The sequence below is a fragment of the Beta vulgaris genome, chromosome 5 (assembly GCF_026745355.1).
Source record: "Beta vulgaris subsp. vulgaris cultivar EL10 chromosome 5, EL10.2, whole genome shotgun sequence".
In the NCBI taxonomy this organism is placed as follows: Eukaryota; Viridiplantae; Streptophyta; class Magnoliopsida; order Caryophyllales; family Amaranthaceae; genus Beta; species Beta vulgaris.
This window is the reverse complement of record NC_079206.1, coordinates 7891263-7915949: the sequence shown is the minus strand read 5'-3', so window position 1 is coordinate 7915949 and position 24687 is coordinate 7891263. Positions and strand designations below refer to the sequence as shown.

Below are 24687 nucleotides of genomic sequence, written 5' to 3'. Positions count from 1 at the left end.
AAAGGCGAAAGTATCTCATGCAAGTTTTGGCCTACCCGTTATTACCACGACTCTATCCCATTGAGAAATACGCCTTGGCATTTGCATTATTGACTTATTGTAGTTCGGTTGAAGTTCTGCACTTGCACCTTCGTGACTTTGTCTAGTCTCCATTCACCAATCTAAATCAATAAAGGTGTTACAATATCAGTTAAACATATGTCATATACGAGTAACGAGTAAAATGTTTTAGCCATCAAGAAATCTGAATTCTCCGTATCCTATTAGTACCTTCTTTCAGCAATAAGATTTGTACTTCCTCCCTGCCCTAAATGATTTTCCCTAGTTTTGAAACCCTTGCTATTTGAGATGTAAATGATGCGAGTCGAGTTTGAGTTTGAACTAACTCGATTCATCGTTAGTATTATTTTGAATTGAGCTCACTCGATTCGAGTTTTGATCGGGTCGAACTTTGACTGAGTCGAGTTTTGATCGAGTAGATTGGGAGTATATTGCAAGTGTCTCATATTAAAAGCAACCCTAAATCAGAAAAATGTTGAATCTAGGTATTTTGCTATTGATAATTGGGTCTTATAACTTCTCACGAGTTTTCGAGTCAAATATCCAGTTGTTCAACAACTCGCCAACATCTCGACTCGAGCTTGAGTTCGATTCCAACTCATGACCGACTCGATATCGAGTAGATAGTGAATTGTCTCGTCTCATTTACACTCATACTTGTGATTCATAGAGTAGTTGTTACTGTGGTGTAGTTATAATTAATAGGCATAAGATGAGATGATAAATAAAAGATCTCTACCAATCATTATATTTACATGTTTGGTAGTACATCTTAAATTAATCCACAATAATTAAATTATTTTCTTTATTTTATGATAACTACATCATGAACCAATTGGTAATTTTAACGACAAATTTCTTATGATAGTGTTACTAAGAAGTTTCTTATACATTAACACATACATTATCATTATGATGTATGATATTATCCTTATTAGTATAAACCCTCCTCCCTTTCTCTCTCCCAGACTCTAACATTTAATTTCTCTCAAATCCTTGCCTCCATTAGTGTTCTTATAGGGCTTATGTTGATTTTTATAACGATGGAAAACTCTAAATTTTGTTATTTTCTTTGCTTTATTGCTAGTTTTTAAGTTTATAGTTTATTTGAATAAATAGCCCCTCCTGTTGTAAGAGTCGTCTCTCCTTCCTGTTGTGAAAGTTGTATCCATCAATACAATGGTTCTATCTCGCCATGAAAGTTTTGATTTTCTAGTTAACGTTGAAGTTTGAAAATGTGAGAATCATACTTATTAATTGATTGAATATCAAGATGAAGGTCGGATTTCAATCTACTATAATATCAGGCGCGTAAAGGATCTTGGGTCACAAAATTTTGTTTATGATTGAAATATTATCATATCAAAAATTATTTTCTTTATTTTATTATAACTGAAAAAATACGGAAGTAATATATATAAGAAGATAAGAGTGTGCCTTGAGCACACTTATATTGTGCATGTGAACTATAAACTCTATTTATAATAGAAAATAGGACAAATTATTAATCTTAATAAAATTCTGGCATGTACATTTATTTATTTATCTTCAAGTTCTCCAAGGTACGCATTCTGGCCATTAATATTTGTGATTTAGTATTACTTATAATTGTCAAATTTTAATATTCTGAAAACACACATTGAGACAAATCTAATAAGATCTCATATAACAGTGTCTTTTCATATGTTGGTGAAGAATTATGTTAAATTCAACTTTTTAAAAAAAGCAAATGAAAAATCCTTCGACGAACAAAGGGATAATAAATAGGTCAATCATCTAAGCTCCTAAATAAATGAATTAATTCGATCCAAACTATTGATTAATCTCATAAATAGGTTGAATAGGTTTAGAATTGCAATCTGATTGATAATTTATTAACATTAAGTTTAAAATTTTTTAAACCTAATCACTAGATCTATATCTACTGAGTAATGACAAATTTCTTGAAAAAAATTTAGCAGAAATTTTTTGCTTTTTATTTTTAAGGAAAAATCGAGTCTTTTAAGTAATAGTTCGAATTTGACCTATTCATATAAAGGAAGAGAATATAACTTACCAGGAAAGAAGGATGGCAGCAATGAAGAATAAAAGTGACAAATAATATTAAATTCAACACTCCATCACTAAAAAATTAATACCCAAAAGCAATCATGTCTACCATGCATTGGTGTGGAACAAAGAGAGAGGAGGTTGATTGAAAAGTTGATAAATTATAGGAAATACAATACTTGATAGTTGATACACTCATTTAGTGAACTTTGAAAGTATTTTTTTCTAAAATGTGGTATAAGGGATGGAAGGATGGAGATTTGAAGAAATACTAGTGTGTAAATATATACCTTCAATTAAACCATTATATAATTCCCTTTATTTTAAAGGTGGATATGATCAAATGAAACGGTTTCACTCGCTATATATCATAGACAATCACTTTTACCTGTAAACTCATTTTACTTATATAGTAAGATAATATGGTCCATTTATGTACTTGATATATTTTAAATTGTATTTTATTTGACATTAAAACAATAAGGTAAATGGAAAAATCCATCGAGAAAAATAAGCCAATCTTTAGTGAAGTAATATATTAAAAAGTAATGAGAGGACATACTTCATTCGTTCAAAAACTAGTGCAACACTTGTTTTTGCAATATCCAATGCATTATATTGAACATTAATATCTTCAAATATATAATAGTAATAATAATTTTGAAGAAACAATTATATTAAAACTATAGGTTGATAGGAATCTGACGAACTTTATATGACTGTTTTATTTCTTATATATTAGGAAAATAATATTCATGGTTAAACTTTAACATTGAAAGGATAAGTGTTGTATATTAATTGTAAAACAAATGAAGTACCTGAAAACCACTCCAATTTTAAAAAATAGACATTTGTGTAGAAGTGAATGGATGATATGTACTTAAGTACAATTAATTATAAAAGTAATGTCCGAACAAAATGAGGAGATGACATAAAATCATTTTAAGAACTTTATAATAATCAAATATAGATGAGAGAACAAATCGTAAATTATATATGTGCTTTTAAGGGCCTGTTCGGCAAAAGTAGCTGTTGGGTAGCTGTTGGCTGTTGGAGTAGCTGTTAGCTGTTCGGGTAGCTGTTAGCTGTCGGCTAGTAGCTGTTAACTCTTAGCTGTGAAAGTAGCTGTTTACAATATAAGTGTTCGGTAAAAGTAGCTGTTATGCTTATATATGATAAAAATAACATTTTTTAATTATAATATTAATTATAATTATATGATTAATTACTATATGGTTAAATCAAATGTTTGTATATGAACAAAATGCATTATTTTACTTTTCATAACAAATAAATTTTAGTTGGATTTTACAACTCTTAATATAGTATTCAAATGTATACACTTTATAAAAACTAAAACCATCTTGTAATGAATAAAATATGAAAAAATAATATTATTTCGAATAATTCAATAATGTTGTCTAACTCTCCAAATAAATTTAGCATAAATTTAAAATTAGGCTTGTGAAACACGAAAATAATAAAATGGCATTCATATGCATTAACTAAAAAGCAAAAAATAGTCTTCATCAGGAACACATTCTACAAAAACTAATATCCTTTACATTAATTTACTTGGCTACGTTTAGCTCGCCATAAAGATTCCGCTATCTTATCACGAATAATCTGCATTTCAGTAGAGCTTCCCGTTCTAATTCCACCATCTGAAGTAACATGAACATCAGGAAGCTCCGACGAGGGTATAAAATCAGGATACTCCTCTAAAACTCTAAAAAGGGGGTCAGTAGGTGAATTTATTCTAATATATTATGCAATGCAAATGTAGCAACCATAATTTGTATTTGTGTCTCAACATTATATTGTGGCATGTTAGTAAGTACTTTCCACCTCTGCTTCAGGACTCCAAAACATCTCTCAATGCAACTTCGAAGAGATGAGTGCCAGCGATTAAAAGTTTCTCGATCATCTCGTGGAGGTGTGTGTTTAAATTGTTCTAGATGGTACCTTGTTTTGGGATATGGTACCAAATAACCCTTTCGATCTGGATACCCTTTATCAGCCAAGTAGTACTTACCTACATTAAAATTTGATTGAAGAAAAAATAATTTATTAGCATGTAACACATACTATATTCCCAAATTTGTAAAATTATATTCGAAACATAAGAATGATCTGTAAATAAAAATACCTTCAGGTGGCTTAGGAAAATTTAATTCTGGAGTTTCAATCGCATGAAGAAAAACCCGAGTATCATGTGCTGAACCTTCCCAACCCGCCGATACAAATGTAAAACACATATCAAAATCACAGACAGCCATTACATTAAATGTGGGAATTCCTTTCCTTCCTCTATAAGGCATTTGTTGATCCTCGGGTATACATGCTGTTATATGTGTACCATCTATACATCCAATACAATCCTGTAAGAATATCATATAAATCCCATATTAGACATATATAAACATTATAGTTTTATACATATATAGGACACAAATAGAAACCTTAAATAAAATGTACCTTAAAAAATGGCATATATCTTTTATCTTGAGCTATTTTTGCAGGCACACTTGTGAAATCGGGATCATAAGGCTTTATAATATCATGTGCAAGACTCTTCACCTTTCGACAAGAAATTGAATTAAGAACTTCATGAATTGCTCTACTAATAGAATCACCAGAACGTTGAAAACGCTCACCAAGAACTCTATTTGAGGCACCTTGAGCAATTGCGTACAAAAATATGCCGATTTTCTCGAAAATAGGCATGTTACCACTAGCTTTTAACCCATAATGTAATGATAAGTCCTTACATAATCTCAAAAATAATTGAGGCTCCATCCTAAATGCATTGACACATCGAATAGGGTGACCATTTATCACTTCTTTCATCCACATCTCCCCCGTTAAAATTGATGTCATGCAAGGTTCCTTGTAAATGTACTTATAATAATATGTAATTATTATAATAATATGTTCAAAGAGTGGCATACTGTGTTCACTAGCAGTTCGTGGCCTAGCCAAACAACAGGAAATTGACTTAAGCAATATCGAAGGAAGTGGTAAAGATGGAAGGATATTGAAAGAAGACATTTTGAATTATGTAAGTGGCAAAGATGCTGACACTGAACCGTCTACATATTGCTCTGACAAATCAGTAGTTGATAGTTCACTGTATGAAGACAAAACTTTAAAGCTAAGGTAATGTTTGATATGCAATTTGGATAGCAGATATACTCCTTGTTGTGCTGTTTCTCTCCCTTCTCAGATGCATAGGTATTTCCTTATTTTGTTGGAAAGAAGTTTGCTTTTGAAATACACTCAATAGGTTTGCCAAATTTCAGATGCGCAGGGTATTATTCTGAATAGTTATCTAAAAAAACTATTTCTCATCATTCATTACAAGATTCGATTAGAATGGGTTTGCTTTTTTCAGTTTAAAATGCTTACCAATGAACCTATTCTAGGCAAAAACATTATTCTTAATATAATCGTTTAGTTTTGTAAATTGCAAGTTCAACTCATATACCCTTTGCAAAAAAAATTATTGAATCCAGTCACTTTTATATACGCGGCTCAAAGATCTAATCTAAGTTCTATGAGAGAAAGAAACGATAGTAGGAAAGGCAGCCTTCTCCAGCTACCAAGAGAACAGAGAGATCACATTCATTTATACTGATAAGTTGTACATCTACCAATTCCTCTGTAAAAGCTGATCAAAGAACAGTGCTCTATATCTACCAATGCCTATTAAATTCAATTTCCTCAAAATCAATCAAATTAAGCTCAAGTCAAACACCCCAAAAAAAAAACCCCCAAATCCCCACAACTAAAACCCAATCAAACCCATTTTTTTTCCAATTCAACTATTAAAATCATACTCACTTAACAATCGATCAAACAAAAACCATCAACCCCCCCAAAAAAACCAAAAATCAGCAATCAAATTAAGTAACCAATAACTCAGCAATAAAAAGGTAATTTTTGAGATAAATCACATACCTTTGTTTCAGGTGATTGAATCTCTTCTGATAATTATGAACACAATGACAAATGAAAGAATCTGTACCATGCAAAATTCATACTTTAAAAGAAGAGGAGCAAAAAACTCTAGTCATAAAGTTAAATATAATGGAAAAGAAAGAGGAATTATAGACTTACTTGGAGGAAGAAATTTCAAGATGATACTGTGAATAATTTCAAGATGATACTGTGAATTCCCAAAGAATTTGTAAACGTATATATAGCGCCTGAAGAAATTTCAAGATGATACTGAAATGTAGAAAATCGCGCATAGAAGAAGTTATAGCGCCTGAATAATAGAGATTCTGTTAATTCCAAATTTTCATCCATAAAAAGTGGAATTTTTTTCAAAGATTCAAGGTTGTAGAGTTATGCGCAGCTATGGAGGATTGGAGGTGTGGAGATGAGAGCTTTTCGCCTTATTTTCCTCTGAAAAAAAAAAAAAAAAGTAGAACGCTGATATCATGGATTGAACGCTATAAAAGATGACGTTTCAGAACAGCTATCCAAAAGCTACTTTTAATTCCAACAGCTACTCCAACATCTATTTCGCCAAACACTTAATTAGTGTTTTGACCTAGTCAAAACACTAAAAGCTACTCCAAAAGCTGCCGCCGAACACGCCCTAAGTATTCTTAGTTTCTTACTATGTATAATACTATATTAGGGTGTATTCTCTTCATAAACTTATTTGAGTTGAAATTATAAGACGTGATTGGACCTCATATATCAAACATGAAATTCTTTATGTTTACGCCTAATTGGACCTCATCAGTGCTGATTAAACCTGGTCAATCCTATATCTTTTTTTATTTTAAGATGAAAGCAATACATCCTTATTTATTGCGGTTAAAAACTTGTAACGTTTGAAGGTCGCAATCCCACATGTATGCTAACAAAGGTCTTGTTGCAATAGATAAGCACTGAATATATTTTCTAAAATGGTATAAATCTTGGGATGTATGTCAAAATCACGCATAATATCGATCGGTGTAATTAATGTTTAATTATTAGATTCATTTTATAATTTCATTTTTAGTTATCTTATATAACGCTCCGGGTGGTGCTCTTGAGCTTTTTCCTAGATTATATTATTCAATAACAAAGTAATTAAGAAATTTTATTCAGTGAATAATCAATAATTTGATACATTAACTAAATAACATTGTTTCAACAAGATGAAAAAAAAGATAATCAAAATTATTCTGAAAACCAATTTCAAACCAATATAAATAACATATACATGTGGAAAGGAGCAAAGATAGAGAGACTCAATTACCAAATATAACGATTTAGAATTTTTTAACTTCTTTGACCGTATATTATCCTAATGACTTGTTGTCGATCAACTTCATATTAATTTGCAGATCTTTTTTTATATATAAGATGAAAATTCTTTGCATATAGGAGGAATTTGGAAATCCTACTTTGTAAAGGGTGAAAATCGAATTTTCGTGCCTCTAACATCATATTATCTATAGTAGATAATTCAGTTCACATTATTTTGCATATTACAATAAAAAGTATATACATTCTTTTCCGTTCCTTCTGCTTTTTCTCCTTTTTCCTATTTACCACTTCCACTTTTCATTAACCATCTAGCTTTTGTAAAATTTCATCGTTTTTCTCTCCCTTTTCTTTTGATGAGTCTTTTTTCTCCTTTCTCATGTCTCATTTAATGTATAACTGTTATTTACCATCTAGCTGATAATATATATATATATATATATAATATAATATAATATATATATATAATATATATATATATATATATATATTATATATATTATATATATATATATATATATATATATCAACTATTAAAATGAGAGAACATACAATTTTGATCGATTATGTTCAAAAATATGAAAAATAAGCAATTAATATAAGATTCATGGGCACAACAATTATTGTGAAATAAGGATAGCATGGTTCTAATTTTGATGTGTTATTAGAAACTATACAAAATTTCACTTTCCTATTCAACATTTCATTATCTCTACACTAATAAATTAGTCTTAGTGTGTAGTATTGTTTTGTCTATTAAACTCTCTTTTCATAATCTATAACTTTATTGATTTATTAATATATGATAGAAAATATATTTAGGAAAATATTTTCTCATCAGATTAGGATATATTTGTATAGTATTATCATTATATAATTAGGATTCCTAACATGGGTTAGGATTATTATTTTGTAAACACTATATATATATATATATATATTTAAATATATTATATATATATATATATATATATATATATATATATATATATATATTAATCAATGGAATACTTCAAGATTACGGAGCTTTACACAATCCAACATGGTATTAGAGCACACACTCAATTCATCTTCTTTGAGCTCCAACATTTATTTGCCAAGTAAATCTTTTTCCACCACTCTCTCTGAATATTCATCATTTTAGGATAAATGCTCTTTTATATCCCTACAAAATCCAGCATAAGCGATTAACTTATCCGCTTACTCTATGTTTTTTGTCCCACAATTGTCAGTGATTTGTTATTTCACGTCCGATTTGATTCATCTATAAAATAGAGAAGTTAAATAAAGCTCTTAAAACTCGATCAATATCGGTTAAACTATACTAATTAATAATATGGGATAGATGGACTAATACCCTTAAGCAAGTTAGAATCATTAACCTTAGTAGTCGACTATCAAACTCAATTTTGCATCCTACATTTTGAATTTCAAACATAAGACCTTTAATTATGAATTTTAAAACTTCATTTTAAAAGTCTAGTAGAAAATATATATTCAACAATAAAACTTCTAATTGCGAACATTCAATCATAACTCTTCCAAATGCGATAATTTTGAGAGCAATCATCTTGAATGTACAAAATCCTGTACAAAAGAGAATAATTTATTGTGGTAATAGTAACAAAGTTTACAAAATGATTGTTTGATCTACTCAAATCTTTTAACTTTATATTATTCTATATATAGTTTTTTAATAAAAAAATTTATATTAAGAAATGGGCTATATGTTAGTCCCTTTGTTTTTATTTATTTGCTATATTTTTCAAAAAGGAATGCTTTTTTTTATTTGCTACATTTTCTTATTAGGAGACTTGGCCTACCAAAAAGTAATAGTATTATATTTGTTTCCCCTTTTTTCCACCAAAAAGTACTATTTTTTTCCCTTTTCCCACCCTATTTAATGCTAGAAGGGTCAAAAAGTACACTTAAAAAAAATTAAAATGGCATCTCCTAAATTCTTGTGTAAATCAAAATGTAGCAAATAAATAAAAGCGGAAGAAGTAGATAGTTTTGGAAAGAAAAAAAAACCTTATTGGAAAGTCCACCTTTGTAGATTTGCATTTGCAGTGATCCAACATCTTTGTGAGCTGTGGAGTTGGCTTTTTCTTTCAGATTTTTCGAACAAGGGACTAAGATTTTCTTTTCTCCTGGCACTGATTCACGAGAACTGTTTATCTTTGTCCTTTTTTTCCATCTCAAACATATCACAGATTTTTGTTCAAAAATTTCCTATTTTCAAGGACAATAATGATTACAATCTAGAATAGAAAATGTTTTTTTTGGATGTGACCCAAAATGTTTTTTTTTGGATGTGACTGAAAATGTTACTAGATTTGACATGAGTTTCTTTTCTCATCCCCAATTTCCGTTCTTGTTTCGCAAATGTTTAGCATAAAAACTACAAAATCACGAGTTCATTTTCATTTCTATAATTGGTCCCGGCGAGGCTCGAACTCGCGACCTTCGGCTCATAAGACCAACGCTCTAACCGACTGAGCTACGGGACCAGATTTATGCCTTGGGAATGAATAAAAAATATTTTCTAAAAGATACACCAAAACAAACACATGAAATACTTCATTACTAGTATGGCATCACACATCAAACATACAACTGAAGAACCAGCCACTCTAATTGCCAGGTAAATTAGCTAAATCATTGTAGCAAATACTTGGGTACACTAAATTACAAATATAAAAAAAAAAGACGCATATAGTGGGTGTTCTAACTTTCCTCATGTACTCCGGAAAAAAATCCGTGCTAGTTGAGAGGTCTCTTATAATACATACTTTGCTGATCATATTCTTGGCAAGCCCAAAATTCTTGAGTTTCTTGGTTACGAGCCGACACCATGCCGATCCCTTGAGGGTTGTCACCACCACCACCTTGTTGACCAACATTATTATCATGACAATTATACATTAATGCATAATAATAATGGTCATAGAAATATGCATCATTAATAGAAATACCACTACTATTACCACTATTACTAATCAAACTATGATCATATTGGTAAGACTTATTTGTATTATCAACACTATTATTGTTGTTATTGATGATGATGGCTTCATGCAACCAAATTTGAGCTTTTAAGAACTTGACATATTGAATGGTTTGCTCCAACATGGAGACTATGTCAAGCTTAGCACCACCAGGGATTAAACTCTGCAATATTTTGAACCTTTCGCTTATTCTATGCCTCCTTTCTCTCGCCGCCACGCTTTGCGGATCGGTCGAAAGCCTTACGCCATCCTTGCTCTTGTTGTTGTTGTTGGTGGTGGTGGTGTTGTTGGTGTTGTTGTTGTTGTTGCTGTTTTTGTTGTTGTTGTTGTTGTTGTTGTTGTTGTTGTTGTTGTTGCTCCTAGTGGTGTTGTTTCTCTTGTTCTTACTATTTTTAGTATTATTGATACTCCTAGAACAAGAAGAGGGTATCAATATTGGGGTTGATGATGAGGAATACTTGCTATTATTAGGGTTGTAAATAGTATAGTCCATAGAGAGGGAGTCTAGCTGAGTGTGTACTATATGTTATTTGCAGTTTTTAGTTAAACAGAAAGTGGAAGCGATATGGTTTTTATAGCTGGTAACAGGAAAAGGAAAGGTACAAAAAATGATGAGTAAATATAAAGTAGAAACTTTACCTTGTTCCGGTTTAATTTTTGTAGATTACTATTACTAGGCTATTATACAATGTTCTTGTATTATATAAATGAAAATACTTTGTAGTAATCCATTCTAACAAACATGTATTCTATTTTGGTTAGTTGTAACCATTTCCTATATTACTCCAGTTTTTTTTATAATTGCATCATTTGCATTTTTGGAATTATTAATCAACCAACTTTGTTAAGCTATCTCGCATCGTTATGCATCATTATATATAAACAAAAATATAGTCAAGAAGGGTCTTGTTAGATTAGTTTCAATGCGAGGATTTCAAGTATCAAATTTTTAATAGTTTTAATTTTACTTACACTCAATAAAAGATATTAACGTTCAAAAAATAATCTTGACAAAATGTGAAAAAAAAAATGGTGCAACTGAAAAATACAAAGATAATATAACAAAGTAACACAATAAACAACCTATGATTATTAGTAAAACTATATATCTTGACAACAAATTTTAATCACTACCATCACCGATTCCAATTCTTGCAACATATGATAATGACGGATGGATCAAGGGAAAAAGAGAGAAAAACATGCCCAATGCATGTTATTAATAGCAATAAATTAAAGTTAAACTATCTATCCAAATATATTAAAAGGCGTGCAAAAGAAAGTTTATGTGTCACATTGCACTCTCCTCAAATTTCAAATGTAAATGTTTTATGTTTATGTGTACTTATCACTTCTAAAAAAAATTGTAAGTGCAAAGTATCAAACATGTGACCTTTGAAATGAAAAGTAAGAGCTTAACTATCAATATATTGTGACTTTGTTGTTTAATATTTTAAATAAAATATGATGAAGTCTTGTAATAATTATAATTAACTAAAAAGACTTAACTTACAAGAGAATATTGATGTCATATTCTTTTACCACAATTTCTTTTAAGATATTGTTTTCAAACTCAAGTCTTTCAAAATTTTTTTACTCACTAGTAGAATAAATGTTATTTGCTGCGGTGATATTGCTGCGGTTTGACCTATACGCAGCAATATAACACGCAAAAAGAAAAGAAAAAATAGAAATTGACAATATTGCTGCGGTTTTCGCCCAAAACCGCAGCAATATTGTCTAAATGACACTTTTTAAAAATAATGTGGGGGCCTTGAACAGCAAATATTGCTGCGGTTTCCACGTAGGACCGCAGCAATATATTAAAAAAATATTTTTTTAATATATTGCTGCGGTCCTATGTGGCAACCGCAGCAATATTTGCTATCACTTAACACAAAAAAAGAGCGGGCCTGTGAAATTATAAAAGCAGCACTTAGGGTTTTTTCCCTCTCTCTCAGCGCCTCTCTCAACCATCTCTTCTCTCTCTCAGCCTCTCATCTCTCTCTCAGCCTCACACGCACTTCTCTCTCATCACTCTCATCAACCTCTCTTCGCCTCCCTGCTGTCAACCTTCGCCTTCCTTCGAACGCAAGTCGTCGCGAGTCAATCGTCGTCACACATTCTCTCTTCCTCGACCGCAAGTCGACGGCCAACGTTGAAGCCTCCGACGAATTTTTCTCACCCTCTTCCCATCATCGTCGACTGTCAGAGAGGAAGCAGCTTGAAAGGTCCGCCGCATCTGGATCCATCAACGTTTTTTGCATTCGTTCGCATTCATCTCCGGCGTTCGAACGTGCTCCATCAACGTGGTCTGTTCATCTCCATCAATGGTAGCGCCGACTGCGTTCCGTTCGTCTCTACCGGCGAGTTGTTTCAAGATCTAATGATGTTTTTCCTTTTTTATTTAGTTTTTAATTTTTTTGTTAATTCTGTACCTCTGTTTCATTGTATATTTTTGTATTCATTTTTCCATCATAGTGTACAGCGTTCATTCTCTATTTCTGCTTCTTTTTCGTTTTTTTGCATCAAGGTCTGTATTTTTTTTTTTCGTCATCTCTGCTTCTTTTTCGTTTTTTTAAAATTTTTCATTATTAGTCTGTATTTTTTTATATATATATTTTGTAATTAGGATTTGTAATTTATTATTGGTATTGAATATATGACAGTTTGGGTGAGTTTCTTTGGTATTGCTATTGTATTGCAATAGTCTCTTTGGATTTAAAAATGTTTATATTACAAGTTTATTATAACTATCAAAAAAATTTTAAAAAATGCAAAAAAAAAAAAAATATTTTTTTACCTGTACAGACCCTATTGCTGCGGTTTTACTAGAAAAACCGCAGCAATATGCTTTCTAAATCAGATATAAAATAAGTATATTGCTGCGGTTTGGCCTAAAAAACCGCAGCAATATTGGTATATATTGCTGCGGTTTAAAACCGCAGCAATATTATTAATACCTATTGTTGCGCCCTTAATTGCTGCGCGCCCCAAAACGCAGCAATAGGGCACTTTTTAACCGCAGCAAGTAGCATTTATTCTACTAGTGACTTATCACGTCGTGACGTGAATTTTTCAATTTTTTAATGAACAAAAATACGAATAGCAAAATAAATTATGAATTTAAAAATAATAACATATATGTTTATCTCTATTATATAAGTCAAGGGGGGAGTTATGATGTCCCCTCTTGAAAAGACTTATATACCCTTAATCTCACAAAAAATAATAAAGAAAAGATTTTCTTAATTCTTTCCTCATTTACAAATACATGTAATAAGGAAAGTTCTACATTACCAAAAAGACATACATATAAAAGTGTAAAAAGAGGAAACTTACAATTGAAAATATAAAATGATGACTATCAATTTTCAAACAATTATAAAAACAAAGATTTACAAAAAAAATTACTATTTGAACTAATAACCATTTCAAATAATAATTAACGTGCATAAACAAACCATAAAAAAATTAAGAAACTTAGAGAATATTCATTTTTTCATTTTTTGAAGCTCATAATCAGTTGAGATAATAAATAATTAAAGAGATGATGAACATACATCATTTGATAATATCAATTTAGATTTTTTTTTTATTATTGAAACACTATTCACCATAATATGCTTAAAACCTAAATTATCTAATGAAATTAAATTGAACTATAACTCATAAAATACGCCTATAAAATATATATGTATTTTTAAATAAATAAAAAACATGACCTAAATCATTTTTTAAACCGAGAGTTGTTGAATTATCTACCAAATATAAGATAATATACAGTCGTACGTATCGTGTGCATATAGTGCTAGTTGTAACTCACCCGAGGCATTATCCGGGCAAAAAAAACTAGTTTTGTATAAAAATATATTCAAAAGAAAAATGTTGCAAGTATTGTCAAACATCTATTTGAGGATTATGTTGCAAGTGTTAAGAAATGAAGGGTAGTATCGTATAATAAATTGATAGCCTAAGTATAAGAATTTTTCAATGCTAAGTCTTATCTGTAGCTGACCATACCTATAGTTAAGGACCTGATCTGTCCAAATATAAGATTAATTGTTGTATTTTGAGGTTAAAAATTAATATACTTATAGTTACTTATCTCTATCATAAAAGACAAGAGAGAACAATGGTGGCCTCTTCTAAAAAGACTTATATACCCTTAATCACACAAAAAACTACAAAGAAACGATTTTCTTAATTCTTTCCTTATTTATAAATACGGGTAATAAGAAAGTTCAATATTACCAAAAAGAATTAGATAAAAATGGATAAAAAGAGAAAACTTACAATTGAAAATAGAAATTGATAACTGAATCAATTTTCAAACAATTATAAGTAAGCAAAGTCACAATCTAGGGAAAAATAAATAATTAAAGAGAAAACATATGTCATCAGAAAATATAATTTATAATTTATTTTTTTAATTAAAGACTACTCACCATAGTATGCCTAAAACCCTCAATTACCTAGTGAAATTAATTTAAACTACCACTCAAAAGATACGCCTATTATATATTTGTTTTTTAAAATAAATAAAAAAACAACCTAGATCATTTTGTTAGAAAGAGAGTTTTGAATTATTTACCAAATACAAGAGAACATATCCTACATCGACATGGTCCTTTTTGTAAAACATTACTCTTTATACTAGAAAATACAAATAAAAAACCATAACGCTCATCAATCTTCACCATAGATATTACATTCTTAAGTTAGTTTATTAATACTTTATGATGTTACTATTAACATTAATATACTGTCACACGCATGACGTGTATATAATACTAGTATTTACTATAGTAGAAGCAACTGAAAAATGTTGGCATTACTTATGTCTTTACTTTTTGAGGTTACTTAATTATATAACTTAGGAAAAGTCAAATATCTCTATTATATAAGCCAAGAGAAGATATGGTGTCCCCCAATAAAATATCTTTTTAATCCTTAGCTAAATATATATACTTAATTGGATATTCAGATTTTGTACAATTATATCCTTTCATAATTTAAAGATGGGTTGAAAATTCCAATAATAAACTAGATAAACATCAACGAAGTAACTTGACATAATGAGAAAAATGGTTACTCAATAAAAAAATTATAAATTTAATTTGACTACAGAAATTTACATCTAAATGTTTATCTCAATTTTTAATAATTTTATAGATTCCAGTAGTTTGTATAACTATAACTACTAGAATTTTTTGCACGCGATGCGTGCTTGAATTTTTTTCGAAACAGAAACTCGATTTTCTTCGGCATAAGAGTCAAAATTTGAACATTAGATATATGAAGTATAATTGTTTTTAATGGCAAAATTTGATTGGTTTAATTTCTGTCACTTAAGTCTCTCACCATTATTTTTGTCTTTTTTTTTACTTTTCAAAGTTAAAGTCTATGAACAAAATAGAAATTTTATTGAATTTATTTATGAATTATAATATTATAATTTTTTAGTTGATTTTTGAATTAAGTACAGTACTGACTTCTACATTCTTCTAAACACTATAAAAAAGTAAATAATTTTTTTCCTTGTCTAACTTCTAACTTCTGATTTCACTACAAATACACCTCTATTTTTATCATGACCATCATTAATTGTAAATGGTTCTTGAGAATAGTTATTTGTAAGTAAATTTTTGTAAATGTTTTTGTATGTATTCACGTTCTAGGTTATTAGTTTTAGTTTGTATGTTAATTTTAAGTTTTAATAAAGTTTCCCGATTATTTGAGTGATTTGCTTGATTTTTTTAACGTGATTTTCTCAAATATATGAGTGATTTGTAAAGTTTCTTATTTTAAGTGATTTGTAAAGTTTCTTCTTTTAAGTGATTTGTGAGTAAGTGTTGTAAATTAATTTTCGGTAGTATTCTTTGAGTGTCGATTTTGATTTTGACATTCCATTTGTAATTCAAAAAGGAAAGGGGGGCAAAATAGGCATTTCAAAAGAGGACACCATTGCTCCCCCCTCCCCTTATGTAATAAAGACTAGAATTTTTTGCACGCGATGCGTGCTTGAATTTTTTGTCGAAACAGAAACTCGATTTTCTTCGGCATAAGAGTCGAAATTTGAACATTAGACATACGAAGTATAATTGTTTTTAGTTGCAAAATTTGATTGGTTTAGTTTCTGTCACTTAAGTCTCTCACCATTATTTTTTTTTTTTTTTTTACTTTTGAAAGTTAAATTCTATGAACAAAATAGAAATTTTATTGAATTTATTTATGATTTCTAATATATAATTTTTTAGTTGATTTTTGAATTAAGTACAGTACTTCATAAATTGTAAAGAAAGTGGACACTTTGATTTCAAGTCAATTTTTTCATAGGTTGTAGTTTGTGAGTGATTGTTATAATTATATTTTTGGTATTTTTGTTTGATGCCCCTTTGATTTGTAAGTAAATTTGTAATTTAGAATGGGAAGGGGGTAACATAGTCTCTTCATTCGGGGACACATGTGTTGTACTTTAATTCTTGAATGATATTTTACATAAACTTTTTTACCTTGATAATTAATCGCTAGTATATAATAGAAAAAGATAGGTCCAAATATATGTAAAATTTATTATATATAGGAAACACTATAAAAAAAGTAAATAATTTTTTTCCTTGTCTAACTTCTAACTGATTTCACTACAAATACACCTCTATTTTTTTATCATGGCCTACATTAATTGTGAATGATTCTTGAGAATAGTGATTTGTAAGTAAATTTTTGTAAATGTTTTTGTATGTATTGACGTTCTAGGTTAGTAGTTTTAGTTTGTATGTTAATTTTAATTAGTTTTAATAAAATTTCCTGATTATTTGAGTGATTTGTGTGGTATTTATAACATGATTTTCTCAATTGTATGAGTGATTTGTAAAGTTTCTTCTTTTAAGTGATTTGTGAGTGAGTGTTGTAAATTAATTTTCGGATTTTTTTGAGTGCCGATTTTGATTTTGACATTCCTTTTGTATATAGAAAGGGAAGGGGGGCAAAATAGGCATTTCAAAAGAGGACACCATTGCTCCCCCCTTCCCTTATATAATAGAGATAAATCACACTTCTATAATTATATATTGATAAAATTTATTAAGAATAAACCCAAACAATCAACGCATGCATCGCGTGCATAGAAGACTAGTAATTAACCTATTATATAAAGACAATTGTAATATTATTGATCCGGTCATTTTTATAATTTCCATATATGAAAACAAGCTATATACAAGGAAATATATCAATTATAGTTGGACACATATCTCCATTTAAGGTATATAATCAATTTGTTTTGCAATGCAAAAGTATGATATGCAATATATCAATTATAGTTGGACACATATCTCCATTTAAGGTATATAATCAATTTGTTTTGCAATGCAAAAGTATGATATGATTCTCTCTATTATTTTCGTTTCCTTAATTGACAAAATTCATCTAAGGAATGTTAATATTCCATCAGTTTCTTTTTAATCTACACACTTTTCTTTTTTGGTCTGTTTTTGTTAATCTACACACTGTTTATTTTATTTTATTTATGGTAACATATCTCGTATATTTTCTCTCTTTTTCCACCCATGTCATTCACTTTTAATATTTTTAACCCATTTTTAGTTTCCTTCTCTCACTTTTCAGTTTCTCTTCCACCTTTTCAGTTTTTCTCTTATACTTTTGCACTTTCTCTTTGTTTCTCCCTCGAAGTGAAGTGAGTAAATTTATAAACCAAGTAAGTAATGTGTTAGATGTACTTGCTTTACAAAATCTTTAATATACATTTTTAACATGTATTATTAATTTTATATATGTCTTTCTAAAAATTCTAATAAAGTAGTGCTTAGCAAAAATTAATATACATTGACAAGATTATGTTTCTTTTTGTTTTTCCCACTTGAAATCTTAACACTGTTTAGGAGTAAAGATAATCTCTTTTAAATTCTTTCCAATATCTAAGATATAATCATATAATGTTATATTTGATTCGTCTCAATAAGTATATTAATAATATAAAAAAGTTCTATAATATTTAGTAATAAGTAACTAAAGATACTAATGATCTAAAATGTGAATTGTTAGATGTGAAAAGGCAAATAGGAAGAACAAAAAGAAACCAGGAAAGTACTACACATTTGTGAACATGATGCAAGTTTCAAAACATTGGAGGAAAGGGACTTATCTATAAACCAAATTCGTTATATGAAGTCATTCGCCATTTACAATCATCTTGTAAAGGATCTAAAATTTTAATACAAGTACTGAAACCTCTGTAGTGATATGGTATCACAATCTATATGAAATCATTTTTGAGAGATTATCTCTAGTAGGCTAGTAGCTAAGACTTGATTGGTCTTCCAAATAGGCATAAATTATTATTTTTTTATAAGGTTATGAGATCTTCCGCACGAGAGGAGCTCTCACCTTATTGTTAGATGATGAATATTTCATGTCTACAATTCTATACCAATAAACATGAGAAGAAAGAGGTAGAAAGTAAAAAAAAAAAAAAAAAAGGGACTCATGTAAGAGGAAAGAGATAGAGAGAGTTTGTTGCCCAAAAAGAAACTGTAACAAATAATGTGAAACTTCCCACAATAAAAAGTGTAGCGAATATTATGAAACGAAATAGGTATATTTTATGTTTTTTTTTCTCCCAATAACCCTCAAGCCTCTTAATAACAGTCTCTTCGAAGACATCTGATAAAATTGAAACGATATAGAGAAGAGTAGCATGGCTCCTGCGTAAGGATGACACGCACAAATCGAGAAATGGTGTCTTAATAACAGAATCTATTCCAACTTTCACATAGGAATATAAAGCTAATTAAGCATATATAGCTAATTAAGCATCTAACAGAATCAATTCCAACTTTCACATAGGAGTATTTGTTTGTTAGTAAATTTGTTTGTATAGTCTCTACTCTCTACTCCACGCAAAAGTCCAATCACTTTGTATTTATTCTGATGCGTACGTTTTGCTTTTCTTCCGCGTTTAAAGGGTTTGGCTGAAGGACCCCCCCAGCTTGACACTTGCACATGAGAGAAGGAAGGAAAATTTAACTGTGACATGAATCACTTCAACTGTTGGTGACTCCTAGCTACTCAAGATTTGCATGCCAGATAGGGTAGTTGAAAGGTTAGAGACCAAATCACACATATCACATTTCATATTACATACATCATTAACAGTCTAGTTGTCTTGTAGTTGCACTAGCTACTACTTCATTTCCCTAACATTAAGGAAGATCATTATTAATACCTATTACCTAGTCAGTAAGACAGTAACTAGCTAGTGAAGGAGAATTTAAGATACAACATACAATCCCCCTTGGGGCATTGCTTTCAACACTACTTCTATTGTAATTGAATATTCATTAAAAAGAAGTTGTTATAGGACGGACGGTTTGTTGCGGAATAAGGCTATGTTTAGTTCACCTGAAATTTCCTGATATGAACTTATCTGATCTGATCTGAACTTATTTTTTCTGATCTGATCTGAACTTATTTTTTCTGATTACAAGATCTTATCTTTTAGATTTTTCTCAATATATAAGAAAAAATATAGTCATGTAGAGTCTTGTTTGATTCGTCTCAATGAGTACTTTATTAATATTCAATTATTATAATTTTTACTAATATGTAATAAAAGATATAATGATTTTTAAATATAAGCATGATCTGAACTGATCTGAACTTATTTTTTCTGATCTGATCTGATCTGATCTGATTAGATCTGAAATAAGCAAAAATAAGGTGAACTGAACATAGCCTAAGAATGGATAGTTAGTTGCTGAATAAGAATTGACGGTAGAAGTTAAGCATGAATTCAAAAGAAATGTGTCCAAATACTTTGGTTGTACATTCATATATATAATGTTTGTACATTCAAATTAAAAATTATGTTTATTTTGTACATTCAAAAAGTATTTTGTATACATCTAAAGCTATCATTGTACCTCTATCAGCAATTTTATATACCAAGCTAAAGTTGACCTGGTGAAAAAATTTGCACCTTTCAATCCCTAAGGTCTTGGTATGTTGGTCGTCTCAATCCCCAAAAGGGGTATTACTTTGGAGGAGGAGATAATCTTAGCCTTCCTCTCTACTCATAGAGTGTTTATTTAGCTCGCTATAACATGTTTGGATTGACCAGCGAGAAGTTAATGAGTATTTAGTAGGATATAAAAGATTAATGACAAAAATATTAATATATAGTCTTTACTCATGAAGGGCATGATCGATGAACTTTAAAGAATTTGAAGGACCTATGGTGAATCATGTAAAGTTGGAGGGTATATAGACAATATAGTGAACAACAAATTACTCGTAGATATATGGTTAAAATAAAGTTCGTCGAATAGATGCTCCATCATAACTAACACACTTGTCAATTAACAATTTTCACGATTAATATTTCTAGCTATCAATTAGTAAGAATTACAAAAAAAGAAAATATTTAATAATATACATACATCAAGACAAATTTAATATCTTGTATGCTAACATTGATTTTTAATTATATTGCGATATATATATATATATATATATATTATTATATATATATATATATATTATATATATATATATATATATTACGCCAAAATAGAATATATGAAAAATGCAAAAGTCAAAGTGAAGTATCTATTTAAAAATCAAATAGACAGTGTGTATATTTAGATTTGGTTGAATTTCATTTCAATTGTACGTGTCATATGCTTATAAGTTATACGACCATCACTGATATGTACTTTCTACGCTCCAAAAATTATTGCAACACTTGTCTTTAGCATAGGAATTTACGAAGGAGTTGGAACTTGGAAGTGGAGTATTGTGTAGATTAAGGAGAGCAAAAATTGTTTAGTGTGTAGTCTCGTGTACAGATATATCTTCTGCTCATACATTTGTGTTGATCATATATCTTTTTCCTACTTATAGAAGCGTTACGTTAATTTAAAAAAGCTATTTAAAGAAGAGTTTGCCTTGTAATAAGAGATCATCTACTTTTAAATTAAAATAAGGCAATGATAAGCTTAATGTTAAAAAGAAAATTAGCTCAATAATAATTAGTTTAATTTCTTTCGGTGACTATTTATTCCATTAGTTACTAAATTTACTTTAAAATTAGAATTAGACCGTCTCTTCTAATATTTTTTATTTAAAGAATTGCGCATAAGTTGGCGAAATTGAAGGCCATATGGAAAGGAGAGCCGGATAGACCAAATTGTTGCCGGGCTATTAACTGTAGGATTAATGCCTATGTTTCCTTAGGCCTTACACTGTAGACAACATGATTTATTGATTTTACTGGTTGATGCTCCTTCGGTTGCCTATCTTATAATTAAGGTCTAATCAATAAGCATCTCTTCTGGTAATTAGAATCTTTAAGAAAAGTTAATTGAACTGAAAATCATAATCCCATGCTGCGGATAAGTAATTATCCCATCATAATCTTATGTTGGATCTCTCTTTATTCCTGAGGAAATTGGTAGTCGGGATTTTTTTAAAATTTGAGATAATATTAATGGAGTTTAGACTTGTTATTTTGAAATGAACTAAATTGAAATGTATGTAATTATAACAAGAAAGTAAGAAACTATATTAACTTAACAGAATTATGCCCAAAAGAGCATAACTTTAGTAGCACCATAACAAGCATAACTCAACAAGTTTAGTCACACTATGCATTTATGTGTATCATACTATATCTGAAGTATGGTAAACTTGTTCATATGTGTATAGCTCAATATGCATAAATTTTGAGGTCGTGAGCCACATTTTGATGTTGGTTATGATTTTTACACTTTCAAATTTAGTAAATGAGTGTACTAGTTTCTTGATATAAACCATGTCAATATTAAGAACTTTTACTTAGAGGTGGGCATGGGCCGGGTTGGCACGATGTAGGCCCGACCCGACACGTTGTCTGCTACGTGGGAAGTGGGCCTGTCACGGTCAAGAAATTTTATTTTCGACCAGCACCGGCACGAGCCCGCGTGGGCCGGCCTGCGGGCTGAACGCTTCTTTCCTTTGTTTTTTACCCTAAAACTGTCAAAAATACAAGAAAAGCAACATAAAATATGGGCCAGGCCCGCGGGCCCGTGGACAAAATTTTGAAATTTCAAGCCTAGCTCTGCACGGCCCGACACTCATGGGCCCCGGCCCGCCATTTACTCAATCCCGCGGGCCGAGCCCTTGAACAGGCCCGGCCCGACCCGCCATTTACTCAATCCCTCGGGCCGAGCCCTTGAACAGGCCCGGCCCATGCCCACCTCTACTTTTACTTATATAGGACAAAATCTTTTGATTTCAGGTAAACACATCAATCCTCCCTTAGGCGAGGCACACAATCCGAAAAGAGTTTAAAAATAAGGTAAACAGACACATTAATTGATTTAAATAACTTAAACACAAATAAAAAGGAAAGCCTTCGGTTGTTAGGTTTTGAATTATTTATACTTCAATTCCTTTGTCCGTAGATAAGTGAAACACTTCTCACAAAAAGCTCTAACATAAAAGAGAGAAGTGTTTTACTTAAATCAAAACGCGCCCAAGACACAAAATGATGCAAGTTTTACAAAACAGCGGAATATCAATCATATGTGAGTTACTCAATGTTTTAGTGGTGATTATCAGTCACGCTGATTTTTGCCAAAAGAAAGTGGCCCATTTTGGGCCAAGGTATCAAGTCGGTCTTTTATGCCCAAACCTCGTAAATTGGGGCCGGATGGTAAGGCTTTTTTAAGACGAAGCCTAATTTAGACTAAAAATATATATTTCGGGCCTAAGTAAGGCTCTATTCTTTTCACCTTATTTTCGCTTAACTCATCTTGTCTTATTTTTTGAACTTTTCTTATATATTATTTCTGAAATTTTTGAACTTTTTTATTCTCCCCTTAACTTTTCTTATTTTTTCTTAACTTTTTTATTCGAATTTTTCTAAACCTTTTTCATAATTCTATGAAAATAAGCAAATAAGGGGAAGAAAACATACCCTAAATTACGTGCCCAAGATCCAATCATTTTTTCCAAAAATCAAGACAAAATAATTTCCCGAAAATTGGGATTTTTTTTGGGCCGGGAGCTCGAGATGAGTCATGTTTGATGACCTGATCTAACATGTTGGTTTTAATAAAATTTGGGTGATTCTCTTCATTATGAAAAAACAAAGCTGGGTCAAGTACTCAAGTTAATATAAGTTCCCCATAGAAAAACGCTTAGATCCGTTATAGTAAGGATCCTTTGTATTTAATTTATTTTAACTTATCTGTGTTTATCTTAACTAATATGAAATTATGAAAATTATTGAAACTCTATAAGGTTTTAGAACTTATTAGATCTAATCTTAGCTAACTTGAATTGTTTGTACTCATTTGAATTAATTTTAATTTATCTTAACTTATATTTTCTGAACTAAGTCAAATTAAGTTGAATGGAAAAAAGCCTAACTTTCAATAAATTCTAAAACTATATAAAATAAGATATAATAAATTTTAATAAACTCATATAAGTTCTAGTAAATTTAAATAAAAGTAATTTAGATAAAATCAGGAAAATAGAGTGAAAAAAAATGCTCCCTTCAAAAATAAATAAGTTGAAGAAATGCATCCTTATTATAGCTTTTACTTTATTTTTTAATTCATATGAGTCATAAAGGCAGTACAAAGTACAAAGAACGGGAGGGAGGATTCAAACTTATAACCTATCATTTACATTTCACAACACCTTAATTTTAACCGTTACGTCAAAACATCTTTGGTGTGTTATAGCTTTTATGATTTTCACTCTTGACATGTTGACTTGACTGTTTAACAAACGATATCCACTGAATTTCGTGAAAGGCGCAAAATAATCAAATATCATTTTGCTTAAGTTTGTGGCAGAGGGGGTCAGGAATTAGGTGAAATATCTTTTTGATGGACATAGTCTAGACTAGAGAGTAGAGATCACATTCACATATGCAAGTATGCAACTGAATGACCATAAGTTTTGGTTTTGTTGCGTTGCAGCAAAAGGACATGGTAATTGGTATACTGTTCCATTTCAGTTACTCTTCAAGTTCTACAGCCTACAATCATGTGTATCTCCAGATATGTCAAGATTGGAACCGACTTAAACATTTTTTGTGTAGAATAATTTTTGGTGATATAAATAATACTCCTTTTATTTTCTAAAAATACTTCACTTTGACTTGTATATTTATCAATGTACAACTTTAATCATTAGTATTTCTAATTATTTATTAATAAAATATTATAAAAAAATTATATAGATATTTTAAAAATATATGTTGAGCCAAATTGAACAAAATCTAATA

The 24687-nt window shown here is 30.1% G+C and overlaps 2 protein-coding genes and 2 non-coding genes across 4 annotated transcripts; 1 reads left to right on the top strand and 3 right to left on the bottom strand.

Moving 5' to 3' along the window:
- Window positions 1–3483: 3483 nt before the first annotated feature.
- Window positions 3484–5027, bottom strand: LOC125497624 (uncharacterized). Its single transcript, XM_048645025.2, has 3 exons — window positions 4588–5027; window positions 4259–4490; window positions 3484–4144 (listed from the first exon to the last, which is right to left on the bottom strand). The coding sequence occupies exons 1-3, from the start codon at window positions 4987–4989 to the stop codon at window positions 3864–3866; spliced, it is 915 nt and encodes a 304-aa protein (XP_048500982.2). The 5' UTR covers window positions 4990–5027; the 3' UTR covers window positions 3484–3863.
- Window positions 5028–9813: 4786 nt separating this feature from the next.
- Window positions 9814–9887, bottom strand: TRNAI-UAU (transfer RNA isoleucine (anticodon UAU)). Its single transcript has one exon. It is a non-coding gene; the product is annotated as a tRNA-Ile (tRNA).
- An 81-nt stretch (window positions 9888–9968) lies between these two features.
- Window positions 9969–10904, bottom strand: LOC130591688 (uncharacterized). The gene has a single exon (XM_057395358.1). The coding sequence runs from the start codon at window positions 10876–10878 to the stop codon at window positions 10141–10143; it is 738 nt and encodes a 245-aa protein (XP_057251341.1). The 5' UTR covers window positions 10879–10904; the 3' UTR covers window positions 9969–10140.
- An 8150-nt stretch (window positions 10905–19054) lies between these two features.
- LOC125498118 (U6 spliceosomal RNA) lies at window positions 19055–19157 on the top strand. Its single transcript, XR_007274884.1, has one exon. It is a non-coding gene; the product is annotated as a U6 spliceosomal RNA (small nuclear RNA).
- Window positions 19158–24687: the final 5530 nt, after the last annotated feature.